The following is a 25707-nucleotide window of genomic DNA, read 5'->3' as shown; positions in this document are numbered from 1 at the left end:
TGTTTTTGTATTAGATACAGTGGTAATGTTTCTTTATCTCCATTTCAAACGATTTTAGCCAAGAGATAGACTATGTCTTCAGAAATGGATACTTTTCACTTCTGGAGGTTCGACTAAGGAAAGCAACAGTCCAATACCAAAAGGAAATGTTGAAGGCTCAAGAAAGCTGTAAATGCAGAAGCGATAAGGAAAACATAAATGGATTTACAATAAAGCTTATACGAATCTAAAAACTGAACTTAATTGATCATAAGAGATAATTGGAACAACACTTGGGTACACTTTAAAACACAATAATACAATGTAAGGTGATCTCCATTTCTTGACAAGAAAAACATTTTAAATCGAAGAACGAATCAAAACTTCAGTAAGAGTTTTCCCTCCACATTGGTTGGTTATCTACAGTTTGGAACCATGTATTCTAACCAAGCATAAGAGATATGCTATAGTTATTGCTAAGACTGTCGACTATTCTTACAAGATGCACAGGGATGAACCTACAACAATCAACTATTAACACTATATAGACAACATTTTGGAATTTACAGAGCGCCTTACAAATGAATTCCGAAGCCTTTGAGGTGCACAGCAGAGCCTAACAAACCTGGCACACATCTAAGAGCTGCAAACAAGTGAATAAACTCTACCTCTCTTTTCAAATAATAATGTCAGATCAGCAGAAGTAACCCCTGCAGAAAAGAACCAAGAAATTAAGGTTAAAAGTTTAGCCAATCTAAATACCATTGTTGACAAGAAACTAACTTCTAGCTTGTACGCATCGATGTTCTGAGAATGGAAAAGGAAACAAATTTTCTTATTTTTTCGGGGATAAATTGGACAGCAGGGCACACGATGATCTGAGGAACAACAAAATATAGCAATTATATCTTGAAAAACTTTTTTGGTAAGCATGTTTTGAAAATTCAACAAGCGCAGAAATAATTGACATTCCCAGCACGTTCCATGGAGTGATGGAATGAGTATATACCTTAGCAGCCCGAGGCAGAGTTTAGGAACTCAATCTCAGAAGCTTCACTTTGGAAGAAGAACCTAAAAAGACCGGCTTTAATTAGGTAGCTGAGCAAAAGTCCCAGTATTTGGGCTACAGCCCCCAACCATCATCTTCTCATAAACGGCATATGCACCATCCGGATCACCGGACTTGCTGTACCCTCTGATAAGAGCATTATATGTAAAAACATTGGGTTCAAGACCCAGCCGCTGAAGTTCTTCATACATCTTTCCGGCCTGCTCCAACATTCCAGCAATCCCAAGATTGAGTATTAAGGAATTATAGGTATAAAGGTTGGGGGTAACTCCTCTGCTTTGCATCTCATCAAGAAGATGCAATGCTTCCTTCATTTTACCAGACTTCCCGACTCCGTTGATCATAAGGTTGTAAGAAATCAAATCAGGATCAAGGCCAGCTGACTTCAGTTCCTCAAAGTAGTGCAGAGCATCGTCCACCTTCCCTGCAGTGCATAGGCAATCTACAAGAATAGTGTAAGTCTTTAAATCCGGTCTAACTCCTCCTTTCTTCATTCTGTTAAAGAGGCCACAAGCGGCTTCAAGATCACCTGCTTTCCCAAACCCATTTATGAGAATATTGTAGATAGCACAATTAGGTCTGCATCCATAGTCCACCATTTCCTCAAAGAAGTCCTTTGCTTTGTCGAAATTTTCAACCTTCAAAAGCCCATCTATAAGAGGACCATATGTACAAGGAGTAGGTGTAACGCCTAGACTTACAAGATCATAGTACAAATCTATCGCTCTCTCTACTTTATTAGACTTCACCAAACCAGAAATGAGGATATTGTAAGTTATCGTGATCGGCTTACATCCTCTGTGGAGCATTTCCTCGTACAGCTCAAAAAGTTCATCAACCTTCCCTGACTTACCAAGTTCATCAAGAAATAAATTATAGGTATAAACATCGGGAGAACAACCAGCATCTTTCATCTCCTTGAAAAGATTCCACGCCAATTCTTTAAGATGAACATTCAGAAGTCCTTCAACTACGGGATAATATGATCTTAGTGTTGGACGAATTCCGAATTCGTTCTTGAACTTAACAAAAAGTGCATGAGCATCAAGGGCTTTTTTCTGCTTGCACAGAACTCTAATAACAGGTACTATTATTAAGTCATTTGTGCAAAGACGATTAGATGCCAGTCTTTCTGCAAAAGAAATGGAATACTCTAATTCGGCTTCACCCAAAACACCTTCCATCAAGTGTAGCCAAAAGGATCTCTCTGACCTATTCAAACCCCGGTTAACAAAACCCTCCACAATCTTAACAGCATCCTCAATTGAACCATCTTTCACAAGAGTAGGAAGAAGAGCATACACAGTTACACAGTCGGGATATATTTTCTTCTTCATCTGATGGTATAGCAAAAATGCTTCGGTTACCCTTTTTTCTTTAGCCAACCCAAAAATGACAGTGTTATAAGTGACAACATCTGGAGAGCAATTTGGTCCGGACATTTGATAAAGCAGAGTCAAGGCTTTATCAACTTCGCCATTCTTGCAAAGACTATCTAAAAGTGTATTGTAAGTGATTGTGTTTGGAGGACACCCCTGAAGAGTCATGCTATCAAATAATTCATTGGCCTCTCGAATTTTTCCCTCTTTTCCTAATCCAGCCAGTAGAGTGTTGTAGGTCACAATGCTAGGAGCCAGTTTCATATCCTTCATTCTGTAAAACATTGCCCATGCCTCACTAGCCCGACCGTCCTTATAAAGTATGTCAATCAATGAATTGACTACAATCACATCAGGATCACAGCCCCTTTCCATCATCTCAGAGAGTAATTTAATAGCTTCATCAATTTTCCCTGCATTACTATAGCATTTCATCATCATGTTGCAGGTGATAGAATTCGGAACATATCCACTCTCTCTAATTCCATCAAATATACTTTTCGCCTCTCCAAGCCTTCCCATTTCTGCTATACTATACAAAGATGCATTGCAAGCAACAATGTTAGGCACAATTCCATGAACTTTCATCTTCTCAAATGTTTCAAGTGCTTTATCAGGCTCGCCTGACTTCCCATAATGGTCGATAAATAGGATATACGTGTAAGCTGTAAGCTTAATTCCAAGAGATTCCATACTATCAAACAGCTCCAATGCTTCATCGACTCTGTTAGTTCTTAGCAGGCCCCTAATCAATGAATTATAAGTATGAAGATTAGGTAAAATCCCTTTCCCCCTCATTACATCTAATGTAGCAAACGCTTCATTGACCTTTCCTACTTTGCACAAAGCATCAACAAGTATGGTGAAAGAAACGACATCCGCTTTATAGCCATCAGCCTCCATCCTGTCCAAGAAGTCCCTTATAGAGTCCAAGTCTCCATGATCGCTAAACCTGTCGAGCAAAGTGATGTAAGTTACTCGATCAGGTTTATGGCACCCAGATTTCATCTTGACAAAGACTTCTTTAGCAACATCCAACTTGCCAGCAATGCAAAGAGCATCAATGAGAACCGTGTAAGTAACAACGTCCGGTGCACAACCTTCATCATCCATTCTCTTTAATATAGCACAAGCATCGTCAATCTTTCCGGCCCTTCCAAGCACTCTAATGCAAATGGTAAAAGTATAAATATTCGGCCTTAATCCCAGCCCATCCATCTCGCTTAACAATCTCATGACCGTCTCAGTATCCCTTCTTTTACCACATGCGACCATTAACGCAGAATACGTTTTAAGACTCGGCTTAAGCTCTTCCGAAACCATCCTCCTATAAACCTTTAAACCTTCCTTCCAAAACCCCGCTTGAAGGATCAAATGTATTAACCCATTATACGAGTAGGCATTCAACACAAACCCCGCCTTTCTCATCCTTTCGAGAGCAAATGGAGCTTCTCGTATACCTCCCCTAATATTCAGACCCTTAAATATAATCAAATAAGTATCCAAACTCCTATATATTATCTGTTTTTGCATCAAATCAAACACTTGAGCCATATCATTAATCCTCTCATGAAACCTCAAATACTCCAGCATGTAATTACATGTCTCTGTAGTATGCACAACCCTAGGCATTTCCCCTACAGATTTAAACAAACACAAAGCTTCATTCGGTTCCGAAATAGACTTCAAATCCCTCAATACTTCCTCGGCAGAGATGCCATTTCTAAGTTTCTTCACATTAACCAATAAAGCATCATTTTTTGAACTTTTTATCACAAATCTTGAAGACCCCACATGTTTTTTCCTAATTTTCTTGCAATTCATCACATACTCACAAGGAAAAAAATTCAAGACTCTTGAACATGTTCCTCCTCTCACTAACCCATTATAACCAATTGATAAATGTAGTGTACCACTACTAGTAGTAGTAGTAAATTGTCTAGTCTCAGTTAAAGATATACAATTGAAATTATTGCAGCAAATTGTTGAGGAGCTAAGTACAATAACAGCCATGGATGGGAAAAAAAAAACAATAAGAACAATCAATGAATTTACATGCCTTTTAACAATTCTTACATAAGGAATTGTATAATCATGAGGAAAGAAAATGCTTTTTCTGCTGAATCTTCGACGCGTTTAAGAGTTGGTTATGAAGTTGAGCTAAAATTTACCTGTGTGGGTTAGGATTTTAGGATTTGAGGATGAGTAGAGATATTTTAAAATGGTTTGTGTGGGGTGAAATGAAATTCAGGTAGAAAATAAATTTAACAAGAAAAAACGAAAAACAAAAATGAGAGAGGGGAAAAGATTGGGAAATTAAGGTGGATTTGAGGAAGACGTAGATATTTTAAAGTTGGGAATTTTTTCTCTTTAAAAAAAAAAACTAGAAGTTTGGTGATTGAAAATAATTACTTTACTTAAATATCACTCCTCTGATCCACCATAATTTTTTATTTTTTTTTATTTTATGCTTTCACATATATTAAGGGATCCATCATTTAGCATTAATTAACAATAAAATTGACCATATTAACCTTAATTCATTCATTGAAATATGTCCATATTAAGGGATCCATCATTTAACATTAATTAACAATAAAATTGACCATATTAACCTTAATTTATTCATTGAAATATAATAAATACTTATACGCTCTCTACTCCAAGGGTAACTTTGGAAAAATGAAGTCAATTCCTCTTGATATTTGAAAAAAATTAAATATTATGGACCACAAAAAAAGAGCCAAAAAATTAATTAAAGTGGACCGAAGAGAGTATATTTGACAATTAGTTCTAATATTGAAGTTCAATATTCACAAATCACAACAAATCTTTATTGATAAACATTGAATTATTTACAAATAATAAATAACTATCGATGCAAATTTACCCCCCACATACTTCCTACGTTTCAATATATGTATTATAGTTTGATTAGACTCAAAATTTTAAAAAAGTACAAGAATGTCATATCCTATGGTCTTAAACTAAAAATGTAGATAATGTACCAAAATATCTTTAGATTTTGTGATTTTAAATATATCATATTCTTCCTCCGTCTCAAATTATCTGTCATATTTTTCTTTTACACGCTCCTTAAAAAAATATTAATTAAGAGTAATTTGTAACTATTTCACCCTTATTTATGTCTTAATATATAATCTATATTAATTGAATATTTAACGTTTAGTCTTCAAAACACTACTATATAAAGCAAGGAGAAGCATGGACTGTCAAAGCTAAGCAAGCATCATGGCTGACTCAAAAGATTCTAGGTGCTGTCAGGTACCTAATTGAAGCAAATATTAGAGTGGAAGAGGTGATGACTGCAGATTGTTACTCCCGCTTAAAGAGCATGATTCTTTAGTTTAATTAAGTTTAAATTAGTTAAATTAAAAGTCCTCGTTTGATTCAATTCATGAATTAGCCCATTATAAGTCTACTACATTTTATTTTAATAATAATTATATATAATTAGATAATATTAATAACAATTAAGTATATCACTGATGTCTCTGTTACAACACAACGAAACTAAATGGTTCGAATCCATCAGAGACATATATAACAAACTTAGGGGAGAATTTCCAAAGGTTGCATGGAGAAAATAATTAGTTGCCCTAAATGGATCTTTATCGTATACATAGCCATACAAGGTAGGCTATACACCAGGGATATGCTTATCAAATGGAGTATCTTAACCAAACCAATTTGCTCCCTGTGTGAAGGTGCTGACGAGGATCATGAGCACCTGTTTTTCGAATATAACTACTCAGCGACTATATTGAGGAAACTACTACAGTGGGTTAGAATAAACAGAGATGTCAAAGGATGGACTGAGGAGATCAGTTGGGCTACACAATTTGCATCATGTAGGAGATCATCAGCAGCCATATACAGAATGCTACTAACGTGTATTGTATACCACATATGGCAAGAGAGAAATTGGAGAACTTTTCGTAATCAGAAGACAAGAAGTGAGGACATGGTCAGGTTAATGATTCAAGAGGTCCATTGTCGAGGGAGTTTGAAATCCAACTTAGCGAAGAAACTAAAAAATCTAAACTTCTATCCTTTGATAGTTTTCTTGTGTTTCATTAGATTTGGTGTTGATTAGTTACCAAGATCTTTTATAGTTGGGGCTGCATGTCAAATTATAGAATGATAGTGAAGGGTTTCTGTTATACTTGTACATATTATTCTCTGGTAATAAAAATTTAAAAAGACAAATAATTCGAGACAATTATTTTTTAAAAATACAATAAATAATTTGAGACGGAGATAGTAAAGAGTTACTAAAATTAAAGAGCTACTAAATATAGAAAGAGACATTGATTACTAAAAAGTAAAGCAAGGCATGTGTTTTAGTATAAGCATGCACATGTAATTACTCTTTTGCTTTTATTGATTTAGCGTGAAAAAGCAGCCCGATACACTAAGCACCTGCTATGCGCGAGATCGGGGGAAGGACCGGACCATACGGCAGAGTCGGCTCCAATGTTATGGAAGGTAAGGCATGTGCCTTAGGCCTCCAAATTTGGGGAGCCCTATTTATAAAAAATAATAGGTTTATAGGCGTTTAAAAAATAATATTTAGTACTTTTAATATAAAAAGAAAGAAAACTTTTTAGATATATAAATAAAGTAATAACTTAACTTACTTAAAAATGGGTAGATTAATAGTTTCTCCAACGTTTTAATTTTTCACTTTTTACTCTTTCATTAGATAACGTGTAAAAATTTACACTCTGCCTTAATTTGTCCAAATCAATCTTTCTTATTTTCAATCTCTTCATATTTCAGAAACTCATGTATATTTTTTCTTTGATATTGTTACTTACCTTCTTTTTTCAAGATTTCATCAGTTCAAGTGTTCAACAATACTTTTAAGCTTCAATAGTTCTATACTTCTATTGCTCTATAATTTTTCAAGAAAAATTAAATGATGAATTGGCTATATTATAATTGTAAAGGAATTATTGAAACAAAATTGATTATAAAAAAGACTATTAACAATTTTATATCTCAAAAGGTTAGAAGAATAGACTTCAAATAATAACAATCTTATAACTTTCTTTTAAAAATTTAGGTCTCATATTAAACTTTGGCTTTAGGCCTCACATATTCTTGAGCCGTTTATTATATGCAACCTTACTTTATATTTCTGCAAGAAGTTATTTTTATGCCTCGAACTCACTACCTCAACTTTACCATTAACTCAACTTTACCAATAACTTTTACCGATTTAGTGTAAACGGATAAATTTTTGCCATAATTAATTATTTATGGCCAAACATAAAATGAATTGCAAGTTGTACCTTATATGGCCTGGGACCATGTTCCCAAGCAAGAATCATCCAACTTTTGTAATTACTCTCTTCTTGCATGTTGCCAACTCCCCCCATTTATAGCTTTCAGTCAACTTTTGCTACTCTCAAAGCTTTGCGTACTCTTTACTGTTTCCTTCCCTCCTTACCTGCAAAACCCCACATTCCTTAAATGCTCCTCTAAATTAAATCTTGAAAAACCCCATCTTCCAATTTTGCTAAAAAAACAAGATCCCTGTTCTTTCATATAGAAAAAAGCTGAAAGTTTCTATCTTTTTTTGTTTAAGATGAAAAAAACCCCTCTTGGGTTAAAGCTTGTAGCTTTTTTGGTTCTTGTTTTTTTTTCTGGTGTAAAGTCTCAAGAAAATGATGCCACAGTGATGTTGGCTTTGAAAAAGAGCCTAAATCCACCTCAAGAAATGGGCTGGTTGGATCCGGATCCATGCAAATGGAACCACGTGGGTTGTTCAGTGGACAAACGGGTCACCCGGATCCAAATTGGGCACCATAATCTTGAAGGTACTTTGCCACAAGAACTGTCTAAACTTACTGCACTTGAGCATTTAGAGCTTCAATGGAATAAAATTTCTGGCCCTTTGCCTAGTTTAAATGGATTAAGTTCATTGCAAGTGTTAATTATTAGTAATAATCAGTTTAGTTCAATTCCTGTTGATTTCTTTAGTGGTATGACTTCATTAATATCAGTTAATATTGATAATAATCCATTTGCTAGTTGGGGTATACCTGAAAGCCTTAAAAATGCTTCAGTACTTCAAGATTTTTCAGCAAATTCAGCTAATATTACTGGAAAAATTCCTGAGTTTTTAGGAGCTGATGAATTTCCTGGATTAGTGAGCTTGCATTTAGCTCTTAATAACTTGGAGGGTGAATTGCCTTCTAGTTTTTCGGGTTCGCTGATTGAGTCTTTGTGGTTAAATGGACAGAATCTTAGTGGAGGAATTGATGTTTTACAGAACATGACATTCTTGAGGGAGGTTTGGTTAAATGACAATGGATTTTCAGGCCCTTTACCCGACTTTTCGGGGTTAAAGTCTTTGGAGGTATTGAGTGTCAGAGATAATTCTTTTACGGGATCAGTGCCGACTTCTTTGGTGAATCAAGAATCTCTGAAAGTTGTTAACTTGACTAATAATTTGTTTCAAGGGCCAGTTCCCAAGTTCAAAGATTCAGTTTCTATGGATTTGATAAAAGATACCAATAGTTTTTGTTTACCAGTACCCGGTGATTGTGATCCAAGAGTCAATACATTGCTTTTAATTGCGAAATCGATGAATTATCCGAGGAAGTTTGCGGAGAATTGGAAGGGAAATGATCCATGTGCAGACTGGTTTGGGATAACTTGTAATAACGGGAACATTACCATTGTAAATTTCCAGAATATGGGGCTTTCAGGAATAATATCTCCTGAATTTGCTTCACTGAAGTCACTGCAAAGATTAGTTCTTGCAGATAATAATCTCACGGGTTCGATTCCTGAGGAACTCACTACCTTGGCAGGTCTTGTAGAGTTAGATATATCAAACAACCAAATATATGGTAAATTACCTTCTTTTAGGAATAATGTGATCTTGAAAACCAGTGGAAACCCTGATATAGGGAAGGACAAGGCTAATTCAACTTCCCAAGGCACTACTTCTCCCGGTACATCAGGTTCACCGGGCTCTGGTTCTGGCGGTGACATAAGTGCACAAGCTACGCATACAAAGTCCAAAAGCTGGATACAAATTATAGTATTTTCTGTAATCGGGGGCATCTTGGTGCTTTGTTTGATTGTGATAGCAGCTTTCTATCTGTACAGAAGCAAACAAAAGCGTTTTACTCGAGTGCAAAGTCCTAATGCAATGGTCATTCATCCACGCCATTCTGGTTCGGACAATGATAATGTGAAGGTCACAGTTGCAGGATCTAGTGTCACTGTCGGTGCAGTTGGCGAGACTCATACTGTTTCTATTAGTGAAACAAGTGATCTTTCAATGGCCGAAGGTGGAAATATGGTGATTTCCATTCAAGTTCTGAGGACTGTGACCAATAATTTTAGTGAAGATAACATACTAGGTCGAGGAGGTTTTGGCACAGTCTACAAAGGGGAGTTGCACGACGGGACGAAAATTGCCGTCAAGAGAATGGAAGGTGGAGTTATCACTGGGAAGGGACTCAATGAATTCAAATCTGAGATTGCAGTTTTGACCAAGGTTAGGCATAGGCATCTCGTTGCTCTACTCGGGTACTGTCTTGATGGGAATGAAAAGCTCCTTGTTTATGAATACATGCCTCAAGGGACACTAAGCAGCCATCTTTTTAACTGGGCGGAGGAAGGGCTTAAGCCGCTGGAATGGACAAATAGGTTAACAATTGCATTGGATGTTGCTAGGGGAGTAGAGTACCTCCACAGTTTAGCCCACCAGAGTTTCATTCACAGGGATCTTAAGCCGTCCAATATTCTTCTAGGTGACGATATGAGGGCTAAGGTTGCAGATTTTGGCCTTGTTCGACTTGCTCCAGAAGGAAAAGGATCTATAGAGACAAGGATTGCTGGGACATTTGGATATCTGGCACCAGAATATGCAGGTATATCTTTTTCCGCTTTCTTTTGCGTCCTTTGTGTTAAATTCCTGATGTAGTTTTTATGCTGCTTGTGGTTAGATATAAATGATTTCAATCGCCAACATTTAAAGCATGCACTGAACCTAGACGGGTGGATCTAAAAGAAACTTGGTTATGGGTAGCTATCATTCTATCATTCGGGAGTTAGATGATTAGTGGTTAAGTCTAATCCAAAGATCTAGCCTTTTGATATTAGTTTATTAAATCTACTTGTTGGTCTAATCAATATTAGCGTTTTTCTTCTCCTACAAATTATGTATCCGAAAATTTATGTTTCTATCTCATTTCTTAGTCAATTGAGTTACGTTCAAGTCCATGGGCAAGAACTCTTGAATCATGCATTCGTTTGCTCTGTGTTAAACCACTTGATGTTGTGATTACTTAGTTAAAAATGGTAAATGTATTCTTTTTAAGGTTGAAGGAATGAGATGATACCACCTTCTAGTTTCAAAATCCCCTGTACTGATAAAGTGTGAAGTGAAGTTCCTCTTAAGGCCAGATTTACGTGCTTAATTCTCTGTCAGTTTGATAAGGCGTAAGCTAAACCTCTATTTGTAAATAAGGCATAAGCTAAACCTGTTTTTTTTCCACCTGTCTGCCAGTGACTGGAAGAGTAACAACGAAAGTGGATGTGTTTAGTTTTGGTGTGATTTTGATGGAACTCTTAACGGGAAGAAGGGCTCTTGACGAAAGCCAACCCGAGGAGAGCATGCATCTAGTAACGTGGTTCCGAAGAATGCTCATTAATAAGGACACATTCCGAAAGGCAATTGACCCCACAATTGACATCAACGAGGAAACGCTTGCCAGCATCAACACTGTAGCCGAGCTAGCTGGACACTGTTGTGCGAGGGAACCATATCAAAGACCCGACATGGGTCATGCTGTCAATGTTCTTTCATCTCTAGTGGAGCTATGGAGACCGTCTGATCAATGCTCAGAGGACATATATGGTATTGATCTCGACATGTCACTTCCTCAGGCTCTTAAGAAGTGGCAGGCTTATGAAGGTAGAAGTCAGATGGATTCATATTCTTCGTCGTACCTTCCAAGTTTGGACAACACTCAAACTAGTATACCAACCCGTCCCTCTGGCTTCGCTGACTCTTTCACATCTTCCGATGGCAGATGAATCGAAGCTTTTTTTGTCCGACGTTTCTATGTTCATTCTCTCTGCTTCTTGCTCTTTGCTGCAACTCAAAGCAAACCTTGTTTTGCCTCCATTTTGTATTATCTTACTTTCTCTTTTTCTCTTTTCCTTAATCTCAACTCCAGTCGGTTAATGTAGTCTAGACTCTAGAATCTGAGAATGGTTAATCATTCATAATTTTGGATGTAGTGGATAGGAAATTTTCTGTTGCCTTTTGACTCTCCTTTTCTCTTGTTTGTGCAAATGATAAAGTTTGCTGTTTCTTAAAGTGTGCATTTTCAGTCAAAACTTTAAGTTTTGCTTATGATCACATATTCACAGTTCAACTGCATATTAGAGTCAGACCTTTCTATAAAAGTCATTCTTTATAACAACATTTCATTATAACGGCCAAGATTTCTTGGAACCAATCTTTCATGTTATGCTATACAGTCAGACATTTCTATAACATCATCTTTATATTCTTATCAAAAAAATAAGGGCAAATATATAGACGGCCCCTTAAACTTGGTTCCAGTTTTCATTTTGACACCTTAATTTAGCGCTTTTTCTATTGAACACTTTAATTCTATTTTGGTGTATACCATTTAAACACAACGCATGTCCGGCCAAAAGAGCGTTATGTCCACACATGATAAGCGCGTGAATGTTATTAATATTTGCTTAAGTGGATATTCCAACAGTAAAAATAAAACCCACCCGTTAGACCCACTTTAAAACACCCGATTTTCCCATTTTTTCTCTCAAGAATGCCCTAATTCCTCTTTCGTCTTCTTCCCTTGCAAATTCGTCATTTTCCCCTTCTACACCTAAGCTTGAATCTTGATCTGATTTCTTCCTCATCTTTCTCGTTTATCAGTTCCACGTCACAAAAATCAACAATTTCTCGCAATGGAATGGAAATTTGCCACTGTGGATTTAATGCGCCACTGACTATATCATGGTCATCTGCAAACCCAGGTCGCCGATTTTATGGTTGTAAATTGGTAAGTCGATCGTATTATTTTTGTTAGACCCTTGAATTTCTTAATAAAGAAATCTGTTTTTAATTTTTTTGGCCGCATTTCTTTTTGAATTTTGTAGGGTCGGGGTGGCTGCAAATATTTTAGATGGCATGATGATGAAATGTCTGACCAAGCTAAGAGGGTTATACGGGGTATGTTGAAGAGAGTCGAAAGAACTGAGAAAACAATTGCGTGGTTGAGGTGGTTATTTGTTGTTGTGGTGGTGCTGTTTCTATGGATTTGGCTTTGGTGATGCTGGTGGTTTGAAGAACAATGTAGTATTTTTATGATATGCTGGTGCTAATAGTGTTGTAGTTGCTGCTATTAGTTCAAGAAAAATGTAGTATGTTGGAAGTAGGTACTAGGAATTTGGCCTTTTGTTAATGTACACTATCTTGTTACGAATGAAATGGAAATGACCAATTTTTAATGCAATTTTAAGTTCAGCTGCACTTACATAATGTGTTATGAATGAAATGCAAATTCATATTCATGAATTGAAAACATAATTGCCTAAACATTCCATTACATAATGTGATGGACTAGCATTTCATCCAAGCTCAAAAATAGAGCATTGTTTTGGTCTACAAATTACAAAAAATAGAGCATTGTTTTCCCAAACATATAACTAACCAAACTAGTAAACTCTAATAGAGCATAACTGCCCAAACAAAAAACTGGTAGTGACATCTTAGATAACATAAATAAAAACTAGTCTGCTTCACAGTGTAGATGCAGCTGAACTTGTTTGACTTGAAGAATCTTTTTTCCTTGCTGCACTCATTTGTTGAAGTTGTGACCTTGTCACTGCATTTCTTCCTTTAAACTTCAATCTGAGGGGCTTAAATCCAATGTCTATGTTAGTTGCAGATGTATCCTTGAATGTCCCAGCTGATATGACTCTCTCAGATGATATACCAGGCTGTAAAATACAATGAATTAGTAAAAAACAGAACAATTCCAACCCACAAAACTGCATTATAATAAACTATACACCTTTACATTCATGATAGTATTTCCAGTCATAGTGTCAGTGAAAATCCCAAAACCAGTATGCCTTGGCCTTTTATGTCCAATGGTTGTTGCATTAGCCGAGCCTCCTCCTAGTGTAGTTCCTCTTCCTTTTCCCCTACTTAGTCCATGGCTTCTTCCTCTTCCTCTTCCTCTACCAAGCTCAGTTGATTGGTTGTTCCTTTGTCTTTTGACAACATTTGTATCCTCACATATAGAGTATGGTTTACTTTGTTGAGATGGTATTTCCTGAGATGATCTTAGTAAAGGTAGTGGCATATTTTGACTTTGTTGAGTAGCACTTCTTGGAACATGCTGACAGAAGTAAAAGAAAAGAATATCAGAATTGCAAAAAATAGAATGTAAAAGACAGAATTACAAATATCAGAACTTACCCCTTTCCTACATCCAGATTTGTTGTGTCATGTTTGTTGGCAGTTTGAACAAGTCATCTTTACCCTTTTCTTTGATAGTTTACCATGCTTTTTTCTTGGTTCATCCTTGGCTTTTCTCCTACATTTCTTTGATCTACCTGGCATAGGTTTAGGTTCCGGAGGCTCTATAGATGGATTTGTTGAATCCGACCACATCTTCATGTTGGGAATTGATTGAATGAAATACTGGTAAGCTTTAAGGAAAGTTTCCTTCCTATACCAGTGGGCAACATAATCATCTGGGTCCATTTCTCTATCATAGAATGCATATACTGCATGTTGACATGGAATGTCCCTCAACATCCATGATCTACAAGTACATATCATGGTCCTAAAATCAACAATGAATCTGTACACACCTTCATCAACTTCAAACCCATGTTCTGCATTTCACATAACCTTACACCTCCTAGAAAGGGCTTTGTTCTCTTCCAGTATCATCCTAGCCATTGGTGCAATGTCAGTAACCCAAGTCTCATCAAACTTCCTCATTTCAATGGTCTTATTCATGATTTTATGTCTAATTTCTTCCAACATAGTTATAACAGACTTGTGCCTAGAACCTACTATCCAAGAATTGAATGTTTCACACATGTTATTCTCAATGACATCACACTTTGAATCTTCTCTAAAGTATGCCCTACACCAATACTCTTTATCATACTTCAACAAGTTTTCACATATCTTATAACCAAGCTTATTCATTGCTTCCAGTCCTTCCTTGAATTTTACTTCATAAGATGCTTTGGCACATCTCCAGAATTATTTCCTCCTTTCTTCACCTCTCCAATTCTTGGACCAGTTAGACCAAATGTGTCTAGCACACATTCTGTGTTCTGACATTGATAGTAATTCCTTTATAGTTGGTACTAGTCTCTACAAAAAATAGTAATAACTGTTAGTGGACAGTATATATAAAGCAAGAAAAAGAAAAATTAAAAGTTGATTGTAACTTTACCTTTTGCATATCTGACATAACAGTTAAGCCAACACCATCTCCCAACTGTAAATCTACAATCAAACATGTGATGAACCAGCTCGAGGAGTGTTTTTTCTCTTGATCAATTACAGCCCATGCAATATGAAATATTTAATTGTTCTTATTTCTACCAACTGCAACAAGTAACTCACCCTTGCAGATTCCCTTTAGAAAACAACCATCAAATCCTATAATTCTTCTGCACCCTTCTAACCATCCTCTTTTTAAAACATCTAAACATAGATATAAATAGACAAACAGATTCTTGCCAGGAATAGTCTTACTATCTGTTCTGATCCAGCATGAACTCCCAGGATTTGTTTGCTTAATAATATCAGCATAATCAACAAGTCTGTTAAATTCCATCCTCCAGTCACCCATGAATTGACTTATCACCCTACATTTAACCCTGTAACAAACCGCCCTTCCAACATACAAACCTAACTTATCCCTGACCAAATTCTGAATCTCCCACAACTTAATATTTGGCTGGAAAATAATCCTATCTTTATACTTATTGACAATGTACTTAGAAGTACATAATTTGTTCTTATTTTTGGTGTTGCACTTATGAGCTGGATGGTACTTCTTCACAGTAAAGTCACATGAATCTCCATAATTGCTTGCATATAATTTTCAGTTACACTTGGCTCCTTTACACTTAACTCTAACCCTATCCTTTTCATTAGGCCTAATTGTTAGTTGCACTTTGTTCTCCACAGCATATGAAGCTACTGCTTTTCTAAACTCTACAGCATTTTCAAATACCATACCAAGCTCAAAAATAGCAAGGTAACCGTTAGGGTCAAACCTTACCTTTTTACTTCTCCTTCTAGGAGGTAAGTCAATACCCCTTTCAGCTAAAACATCTAACTCATATGTGCTATCATCACTTCCAATATCAGAACTGGTGTAGTAGTCTTCATCCCTTCCTAATTTTCCAGCAAACATGTCCTCCTTAGATGGTCTGCCAATATCCTCAAAGCCTTTATCTATTCCAGCTTCTCCCACAATAATCTCTTCAGTTGTAGTAGGTTTCTTTCTTTGTTTCTTCTGCTTTTTCTTCTTTCTTCTTTCATGCCTTAATGAAGTGAGCTCTTCATTCACATCACTATCATCTTCATCAGGAATGTTATCTAATCCAGACTCGCTACTTGACAGATCTGATGCCAAACTAGCATCTATGTTTGTTGTTTCTTTAGCCCCTTGTAAATTCTCACCTGCAACCCCAACATCAGCTAGATTTTCCTCAGGCACAGATGTGTTATCTGCAGCACTTTCTTGGACATTTATATCCTCTGGAACAGTAGATGTTGCCCAAGCCTCTTTATTTAATATATTTTTACTTGGTTCAACAACTTCTGGCCCACATAAAAGGCCACACGGGACAATCTCATCAAGCAACACAGGCTCATTAACTACATGCTTAATATACAAATCTAAATGATCAAGATGATTAAGATGACAAACTATATTATACAGTTGTTCATCATTTTCAATCAAGACAAAGTCATTAGATTTAGGATTAATTAAATAAAAATCCTTTACCTCAGCATAACCCATATCCTTTGTGTAGGACAGAAGCTCAAAAAGAGAAAAGTGGTCCTTGTCTATCATGTGACCATCCTCACCCCTCTCTCCTACATATCTTGGGACAAGATCCTTGACAATATGTCCACCATGGTGAAAATCGACAAGAATATATTCGTCTGCAGACATGTCTAGACCCTCGAAATTTCAGTCACGACCAACTCTAGTCACGACCAACTCCAGTTACGACTAACTCTACTCACCACCATGGTCAAAAGAAGCAAACGATTACCTGTATTAGTAGTATAATGGCCAAATAGTTGACGGAGAGTTGAATCTAACTCAAAATCGATGAAGATTCCACCGGGAATCGGTCTCAATGTAGTTTATTAGGCTAAAAAAAGGGGGATTTTGGGTGGAAGATCGATTAAGTGAGGCGAGGTATGTGGGTAAGGTAAAACCGGAGTTTTTTTTATCCGACATGGATAAATAAACACGTGTCAGAATATTATTGGTATGTTATTCCATGTGGGAAGCGTTTAAAAACATGCGCTTAAGTTTTTACAGCCGGATCATGCATTGTGTTTAAATGGTATAGTCCAAAGTACAGTTAAAGTGTTCAATAGGAAAAGAGCTAAGTTAAGGTGTCAAAATGAAAACTGGAGCCAAGTTTAAGGGGCCGTACACCTATTTGGCCAAAAAATAACATCATCTTTCTATAACAATCATTCACTATAAAAGTCATTTTTTTTCTCGAAATCAATTTTATGTTATGTTATAATATATATTTTCTATAACATCGCTTCACTATAGCAGCCAAAAAATATCGGAACAAATGAAGTTGTTATAGAGATGTTTGATTGTAATATATGTTCTCTATAACAATACTTAACTATAGCAGCCTAAAAACTTCGGAACAAACGAGATTGTTATAGAGAGATTTGACTGTATTGGCTGTTCAAGAAGGCTATGAATATTAGCTTGTTTATGGTTAGATTTTCCATCTTGGACTTCTTTCTATTTTTAGCCTGTTAGGTTTCTATTTTGGGGCTTAATTAGGCCTATTTTTCTGAAATCCTAAAAATACATTTTTTTTTGTGTAATATTGCTAAGTTCGGTTTGTTGTTGATTGAAACACTTGAGAGGTTCATAGAGTAAGTTGTAGACCTTAGTTCATCAATTAAGGTATATTTTTTCTTGCCAATGATTTTGAGTTTTTATTCAAACTTGTGGTTTGATCTTCGTAAAAGGTTTAAATCTCTTTCTAAATTAGTTTAACATCTAATTTAGTTGTAATTGTCTATCTTTCCCAATCATAAACTTTATACAGCAAAAACGGGAAAAAATAACAATTGCCTATCATAATGTTATTAGAAATTATCAATATGTTGGCTTAAGATGACCATAATACATTCACCTCAACTACCAACTTAACAAAGGTCGAGAAGAAAGAGGGGTTCAATTTTCATCAGCAACCAAAAAAAAAATCTCACCAAAATTTTCTTTTTTCTTTTAATTTTTATGTTTCTTAAATACCGATTCAGTTTAAAAGATATTAACATCGGTTTGCTCAAGGACTAAAATAACACATTTAGGCCGTGTTTGGTACGAAGTTTTCTAATTTTTTAATGTTTGGTTGGCTAAAATATTTTGAAAAATATTTTTATCATTAACGGAGGAGAATGAGTTCCCTACCAAAAGTCTTTTTTTTTTTTTTGCAAAACTCTTTTTCAACCTTCCCCGTCCTATTCCCCACCCCAACCCTCTAACCTCGCCCTTACACCCCACTCCAAACCTCCACCCCCACCCCCATCCCAAACCCCGCGGCCACCCCCTACACGCTACTCTCGCTACCGCTACCCCAATCTAGTACCTTCCGCACCCTTACTCATTTCGTCTCATATAGTGTTTGCCTAAATTACATATATTTTTCAAAAACTATTTTTTATTACCTAATCAATAACTTAATTTTATGAAAAATATTTTCTTTCGTACCAAACACAACCATAGGTTAATTGAAAATCAAATTTCAGCCAAACAAACACATGGACCAACATCGAAATAAAATAGTAACTCAAGAGCAACATTAGGGCTCCTTATCTGGCGGATCAGACGGTTATTTACTCTTAACGGTTCGTCTTCTCAGTTATCGACTTTTAAATGTATTAATCCGCTAGCCACCCGATAAGATATCGGGCGGATTGATATCGGTTTAGCTATTATCGGGCAGTTTATCAGCCTAGTTGAATATGTATTACAGAGGCCTATTTTGGTCCTTCGTGTTATATTGTTATTAGTAAATACCAGCAAAAAGCCAGTTTACTTTGCATGTATTCCCACCATTTTTCACTGTTACCTTCAATGATCCTAAAACACAAGCCATTACTTGTTACTATATTCTTTTGGCCAACAATTTGGTCCATTTGGTGGCATTAGGATCTCATTTACCTATATATTTATAACATGCAACGAAGGAGATTGTTGGCATGTTATAGGTTTGAGCAAAAAAAAAAAATGAAATTCTTCTATAGTGGGATAAGTGGAATTGTGGAAGGGATATTTAATATATATATATAAGTCGTAATAAAATAAGTCGTAGGATAAGGGGGGTTAACGGTTTATCCGATAAGAAAATTGAATAATTCGCCCCAAACTGATAAGCCGTTAATAATAAAATTTAATTCGTTCTCCATCCGTTAAACCGATAACCCGATACCAATAAGTCATTAAGCCAATCGGTTTTGGTAGGTTTGGTTTTGAACACCCCTTTGCAACATTCTCCATCCGTTAAACCGATAACCCGATACCAATAAGTCATTAAGCCAATCGGTTTTGGTAGGTTTGGTTTTGAACACCCCTTTGCAACATTGCTATTTTCTCTTAATATATAATTAAGAATAGGATATAACTCATAACAAAATAATTTCAATGTGTGAGGAACGTGGTGAGCAATTCCATTTCCATCTTCTTTTGGCCTTTTGGCTCGAACAAGATTGTAATAAATTCAGAGAGGCAAAAAGAAGGAAACAGAGTCGAATAAAGTAAAATCACAAACAAGGCTACCATTGAAAAACCAGAAACACGACCTCTTCCTCTTTGGGCGACGCATTGTTCAGTGTATACGCTTTTAAAATGGAAGCAGCAGTTTCAGTTGTAGATAAGCTAAAATCCTTTGCCAAATCTACCCAAGATTTCGCTTCCGGCGTTCTCCGCGGCGGCGACACTTCTAACCGTCGAAGTCCGGTAATTTAAATGTGACTTCTTTTCATTTATTTTGTTATCCCAGTCATTACACATAGACAAACCCAATTGCTCTAGTATGCATTGTCAAAATATAATTTTTGGGTGTCTCATTAGGGTTGTTTAAGTTTCCTTGGTTTTGTTTTCTCGTGTTAATTCTGATAAATTTCACTTTTTTCCCCTGTGCAAGCTGATTAACCTATAGAATAAAGATGAGAAATGTAAAAGAGTTTTATTTTATGCTGATTTTGTTCTGTGGAATGGATTAATTGTGTAGGCCTGAATCTGAATGGATTTTTAATATTTCAATACTATGAGGTAACTTCTCTGTTGGGTTCGATAGATATTTTTTCTTTGTAATGAGTAATGACGCTGGTGTCTGACTATTCTACTGAACCAGGTACCTACTACCTCCCATCAGCATAGATGCTGGTTAACTCTATGCCCACTATGGTTTAGGCAAACGGGAAGAAATCATCTGGTGGTTTTTGCATCAGCTTGGATTTGAACTTGAGACCTCGTTCTCCTCCCACTTCATTGACCAACGGTGCTAAAACGGTTTTTCAACTGTTAAGCCACCTCCTTGGGGACAGGTTGGGTAAATGTTGTTGTGAAAAAAAAGGAGATACTATTGGATCACATATAAAATATGAAAGTTCAAATTTTTATTTTCCCGAGAAAGTTAATCAGTGAGTCAAGGTGCACACGTGCTGGTCCGGACACCATTATCATTACAAAAAAGTTATTTAGTGAGGGACCCAATTGTTGATTGGATTTCTTTAATATTTCTTCAAGGTTACAGCTAATCTCGTTCATGTGGATCTTATATGAAGCAAATGAAAATCTATCGGGAAAATAATAAAAGTTATGAAAATATTATTTCTTATGTGAGGAGTGGCAGTCTTTAACTCTTTGTATATGGTGGTTTTTAAAGGTAGGGAGAAGGGTGAGTGTACATGTCCCTACTTTTGTACTATTGATCTAAAGTGGAGTTTATGTGTTACTCGTCATGCTTGGTTCCACTGCAGCGCAGTGATATAGAGGAAGTATTCAGAGCTTGAGCAGTCAAATTCTTACTTTACCAGTAACCACAAGATTTATTTTTTGTTGTTAATATAGTTAGCACAAGCTTTATTATTTGGCTCGCCTTATTCTGATTGGCCTCTTTAAGTATGAGAAAGCTCTGACCAGTGACTATATACCCTAACCTCATCTAGTTTCTGCCTATTCTTCTATTTTGTCTAATCTTTTTTAGTCTTAACATCAAATTCTTCTATGTTTACTATCTGCTGCTGTATTACTACGCCTGTACGATGAGCTTCCCAGGAGACAATACTGGCTAAAGACTTATCCAGATTTGTTTTATACATAGTTTGGTTCAGAACTATTTGTTAGTTGTTACTCTCATTAGCTTTAGGACATAACCATTTCCTAACCTGGCTGCCCTCGACAAGCTTTAGTTGCATATATTTGCCAATTCCTAGGTAGAAACAAGCTGTATAATGGCGCTTTACAACTCTTCCAATATTATCATTTACAGATTGAGATCTTGAAGAGATTGCAGCGAGAAGCTTTTTCAGATATTATGAAGCTAAGAGACAGACAAGAGAAGGTGGAGCGAGTGCTTGCTTTCTATAAATCGTCAAAAGGAAGTCCATTCCAAGAAGCTAGCACTAATGTAAGGGGAGAATTTGATGCTGTGGGGGCACTGTTGATGATCGGTACCATTGATGAACGCAAGCGCAATGCAATTGAAAGAACAATTAGGACTGGAATTGATTCTAGGCTGACTTTTGAAACAACTGTTCGTGAAAAAGATACACTTGTTGCAGAGTTTGTTGGCAGCGAAAGAGGCCAAATAAATATCCAGGGCACTCCACTTTCTTTAGCAAAAGTTCTTTATGCAGCAAATATTAGTGATTGGTTCTCCGCAGTTGCCATCCCAGTTGGTGGTCGGTGTAGAGATATTGCAGTACCTACAAGTTCACGTGAGGTAAATGTTTCTGAGTACTGAGCTTGCTTTCTGATTTCTAATACTAATAGTTATCAATTTCGCATTCTCGTGATATTTATATTCTTATTGTTATCGTCAAGTATCAGGGTTGGCATGAACAAGTGCATAGCTATCATATAAAAATTGCTAAACTGCTAATGTTATGCACATAACACTAGAAATGTAAAATCGAATTCGAATCTCTTTTAGCTTTAGGAAATGACAGGGATAAAAGTGGATATGGCAAACCTACAGTACTATCAAATGGAAACAGAATTTAACAAATAAATGAAAGGCATGCATAAGCTTTAACAAGCAGTAATTAAGTCTACAATCCGCCAAAATCTCGGTAGCAACAGGTGAAAAAAAGGAAAAGAAAAAAAGAACAAGGAGTTGCAGATGCACTTTACCAAAAAAATTGAATAGAGAAAAGTCAAGTTGCAGATTTGTGGTATAAAAATTCTCACATATTAGGAATTATGAGAAATCAATTAGCTAACAAGGAAGATCACATGGGAGGTCATTAGATGGTTGTTGCATATTGTATTCGATACTTGTATTGCTTCATCTTCATTTGCCTTTCTGTGTAGCCTCGTATAAAGCAAGGACAAAATGACTAGTATAACAATTTTCCTTTTGCAAAAATTTTCCAGGAAAGGGGCTTGACAGATTATTCATCATTTGGGCCGCCTCTGCTGAATCAACTAAATGGTAGTGCAATTGCTGTGATGGTAAAAAAGTTAAATACTGTTGCTTCCTTGGCTCAGTTTGTCTCTGCATTGCCACACTCCGGTAAACTTTTGTATTGTTTTGGCACTTTTGGTCAAGTTGTTTGCCAACTTACAAGCAGTACAAAGCTATCCATCTTGGGCATACACAAAGCGGCTACTCTGTCAAGTGAACAGCATAGACTCGCAGCTATGACGTTCCCTATTGGCAGTTTACAACAGTCAGGGCATTCGGAGGCGCCCTTGGAGGAAAACGGCCTCTTAGATGGATCAATCGCTATAACACTAGAGTCACAACGTGTCGAAAGTACAAGAATTGGTGGTTGGGTAGAGATGAAAAGATCAAATCCCAAATATTTGCAGTGGGCAGTTAATGTATCCGATACCCCCGACGATGATTTCGGATGGGGTTTTAGCCTTGGTGGTTTGATGCAAGGTCCAAGAAGTTTGGAACATTTTCAAGTTGAAAGCTTTGTCAATTTTAACTTGGGAAAGAAATGCAAGTTGCAACCTGGTCTGCTCTATGTAAGAGATGGAGCTACTCAGTTTCCTGCACTGATGTTTTGTACTAGTTGGTCCTTGTGAACAATTCTCACCCTATCCCTAAAACAGAAATAGCCATTAGAAATTCCCACACAGAAAACAAAATAGGAAGGATTTTGTCTGCTTAGGAGGAAATTAGCTCCTATGACCAGTTACAATTTGAACAGAAGAAAATGGTCCTACATAGATCTTATGTGTTCTATTTACTGATTTCATGTGTTATTTTTGGTTGGTCTCATATTCTCATGTGAAAAGAGATATATAACTAAAATAACACTTGTAATGTGTCATAAAACCGATCTCCTCCCTCTCTGCACAGCAACTAACTAATTTTATTAATCCAATCAGTTATGTAACCAGGGGCGGATGCAGCTTTCGGGCCGTGGCCCGTGGGTTCACCTGAACCTAATACTTCTCATGAGCTGTATAAATTTACTTACAAAAATTCATTGAAATTACAATAATAGTAGATATGAAAACATAACTTTAAAAATATAATGGGTCTAATACTAAAAATTTTAAATGTTGAACCCATAAAGTTAATATGATGGATCAAGCTTTGTTCACTATATAATATCTTTGGCCAAGCTTTTAGATACTGTTTATTTTGAAAGATGCTTTTCGTTAAATGGAGTTTTAGCATAAATATTTTGGGAAAGTAACAATTTATGTTTGGCTAAATAATTTAAAGAACACTTTTATTGTATTAGAAAAGTAGTTTGTGTTTGACACTTCTTTTCAAGGAGTGTTTTTGTAAGTATTAAATTACAAAAGGGGATATATAAAGATTCATTTACACGATTAGTTCTACTTTGAGTAAATAAAATAAATTAAAAAATTTATTACTATGAGACTTTAATTAGGCATTAAATTTTATTTAATTAAAAAATGAAAAAAAATAAAATTACAAATTAAGAGATGGAGCAAGTTTTGTGAGGCTTTGGTCATAGATGTGTTGTTGACAAGGCATGGGGTTAGTTTTTTCTCATATTGTGGGATAATTTGATAAACATAAGAAACGGAAGCGCTTTCAATTATTCAGAAACTTGGCCAAATGAACTAGTTTATTTTAAGTGACCATTTTTTAAAATTTTTAGATTATTTAACAAAAATTGACATATTTTTATATTTACAAAATTTTTAAGTCTGAATATTTTATTTTATCCTTAATAACATGCTTGTGTAGCCACATAAATATCATTTATATTTAAGATAAATTTCAAAAGTTCTTTTCTTTTCTTTCTTTCTTTCTTTCTTTCTTATTCAGTGAAATAATATAAATTAAGTGAAATGAAAGAGCAAAGAATTGTCATATGAGCCTAAGAATTAATTTTTTTTCCCCATCAGCATAAGAACTAATTGTGGTGAGCTTAATTAGGCGTTGACAACTGTCATAAAAATTAAAAGAAAAAAGAAGAGACAAAATAGAATTGTGAATCCTCTACGTAAGGCATTAATGTTTCGGTTCGACTGATTATTTTAAGAAATTTATATCATTTACAAACTGAACTTAAAATACTTCTTTCAAAGTTAACTTCAAATCTTTTTTTTCTTCAAATCTCAATCGAATCATGTTCATTGCCCTCATAGAATTCACCGATCATATTCAATAGTGGTTTATCAGTTGAATCTTTTTACACCTTTAGTAAATATGTGTCATCTTATATCGAAGAATAACTCATTCTTATGTATTGGAGAAATCCACATTTTTTTTTGGTAAGTCATTCTCTATCGAAGCATTATAAATGAAGAGTAAGATTTGAAAAAGATACTTATATGGAACTAATAATGAAGTCCAAGATGGGAATTGAAAAGGCTTGTAAATCGAATTAATCAATGTCCTTTATTATAACCATTGTTTTAAAAGTCATTTTTGGGGCGAGTCCTTCGGCGAGGCACACCAAAAACACCTCGAGGCGATGGTGTGGGGCGAAAGTCTCAAGAGGCGTGCGCCCAGCAATTCGAGGCGTACGCCCGAACGTTTGAGGCGCATTTTTTTAGTGATGCAAAAGTCCCAAAGACTTTTTCAAATTAAAACAAATTTTATTGAATAAATCCTTCATATAATACCCAAATTCTCAAAAGTCAGCTTGATAATTACTCAAAAAATTTAAAAAGGAACTGAAATGTATTAAATTTAAAAGTCAAGACTTTTTTTATTGATTTCATGGTCTTTCCCAATTCTTTATCTTATCTGTTAGTCTGCTAATATCTCTCAAAAGTAACGAATATTCAATTTATTTTTTACAAATACAAAGAGAACTACATTCTCCTTCGTAGCAGCAAGTTCAAAGTTCAAATTACACGTTAGTCATCCTTCGTGTAGAAAATTTTATTCTTTTCGACTCAAGTTAGTTGTGCTTCTAAGTATTGTATAATAGATTGATTTGACTAATTTTTTATGGGGATAGAGCACACACACACACACACACACACATATATATATATATATATATATATATATATATATATATATATATCACATATTTATAGTTTTCTTTAATTTTTATGTAATTTTACTATTTATAAATATTTAATATAATTATATTATTTTATAAAATATTAAAAATTAAATATATATGGGCTTACGTCCCGTGTCTCGGGCTTACGCCTGGCTGACACATATTTAAAACGGTTCGCCTTATGCCCTTTGAAACACTAATTACTGCAACAACTACTCGGTAAAATACCGCTAAAACGCTTTATTAATCGCATT

General features: G+C 35.7%; 3 protein-coding genes across 6 annotated transcripts; 2 read left to right on the top strand and 1 right to left on the bottom strand.

Annotated features, from left to right (window-relative positions):
* Window positions 1-294: 294 nt before the first annotated feature.
* Window positions 295-4584, bottom strand: LOC104090775 (pentatricopeptide repeat-containing protein At4g31850, chloroplastic). Its single transcript, XM_009595954.4, has 2 exons — window positions 989-4584; window positions 295-689 (listed from the first exon to the last, which is right to left on the bottom strand). Exon 1 carries the CDS (start codon window positions 4438-4440, stop codon window positions 1066-1068), a length of 3375 nt encoding a protein of 1124 aa, XP_009594249.1. The 5' UTR covers window positions 4441-4584; the 3' UTR covers window positions 295-689; window positions 989-1065.
* Window positions 4585-7785: 3201 nt separating this feature from the next.
* Window positions 7786-12968, top strand: LOC104090774 (receptor protein kinase TMK1-like). The gene is made up of 3 exons (XM_009595953.4): window positions 7786-10343; window positions 10982-12515; window positions 12613-12968. The coding sequence occupies exons 1-2, from the start codon at window positions 8042-8044 to the stop codon at window positions 11509-11511; spliced, it is 2832 nt and encodes a 943-aa protein (XP_009594248.1). The 5' UTR covers window positions 7786-8041; the 3' UTR covers window positions 11512-12515; window positions 12613-12968.
* Window positions 12969-19405: 6437 nt separating this feature from the next.
* Window positions 19406-23201, top strand: LOC104090772 (uncharacterized). Of its 4 annotated transcripts, XM_009595951.4 has the most exons (5): window positions 19406-19730; window positions 20005-20045; window positions 20128-20320; window positions 21268-21720; window positions 22374-23201. In XM_009595951.4, the coding sequence occupies exons 4-5, from the start codon at window positions 21313-21315 to the stop codon at window positions 23031-23033; spliced, it is 1068 nt and encodes a 355-aa protein (XP_009594246.1). In that variant the 5' UTR covers window positions 19406-19730; window positions 20005-20045; window positions 20128-20320; window positions 21268-21312; the 3' UTR covers window positions 23034-23201. The 4 variants fall into 4 exon arrangements, with proteins under 4 accessions (XP_009594246.1, XP_009594245.1, XP_009594247.1 ...); XM_009595950.4 differs by lacking the exon at window positions 20005-20045; XM_009595952.4 differs by lacking the exon at window positions 20128-20320.
* Window positions 23202-25707: the final 2506 nt, after the last annotated feature.

This window comes from Nicotiana tomentosiformis, chromosome 4, assembly GCF_000390325.3.
Source record: "Nicotiana tomentosiformis chromosome 4, ASM39032v3, whole genome shotgun sequence".
NCBI classification, from domain to species: Eukaryota; Viridiplantae; Streptophyta; class Magnoliopsida; order Solanales; family Solanaceae; genus Nicotiana; species Nicotiana tomentosiformis.
This window is presented reverse-complemented; position numbering and strand designations above follow the sequence as displayed.

Coding starts and splice junctions, on each gene's coding strand:
- LOC104090775 (XM_009595954.4), bottom strand. CDS start 4,440: ATGGCTGTTATTGTACTTAGCTCCTCAACAATTTGCTGCAATAATTTC.
- LOC104090774 (XM_009595953.4), top strand. CDS start 8,042: ATGAAAAAAACCCCTCTTGGGTTAAAGCTTGTAGCTTTTTTGGTTCTT. Junction 10,344..10,981: donor TCTGGCACCAGAATATGCAG/GTATATCTTTTT, acceptor CCTGTCTGCCAG/TGACTGGAAGAGTAACAACG.
- LOC104090772 (XM_009595949.4), top strand. CDS start 19,620: ATGGAAGCAGCAGTTTCAGTTGTAGATAAGCTAAAATCCTTTGCCAAA. Junction 19,731..21,267: donor CTTCTAACCGTCGAAGTCCG/GTAATTTAAATG, acceptor TATCATTTACAG/ATTGAGATCTTGAAGAGATT. Junction 21,721..22,373: donor TACCTACAAGTTCACGTGAG/GTAAATGTTTCT, acceptor AAAATTTTCCAG/GAAAGGGGCTTGACAGATTA.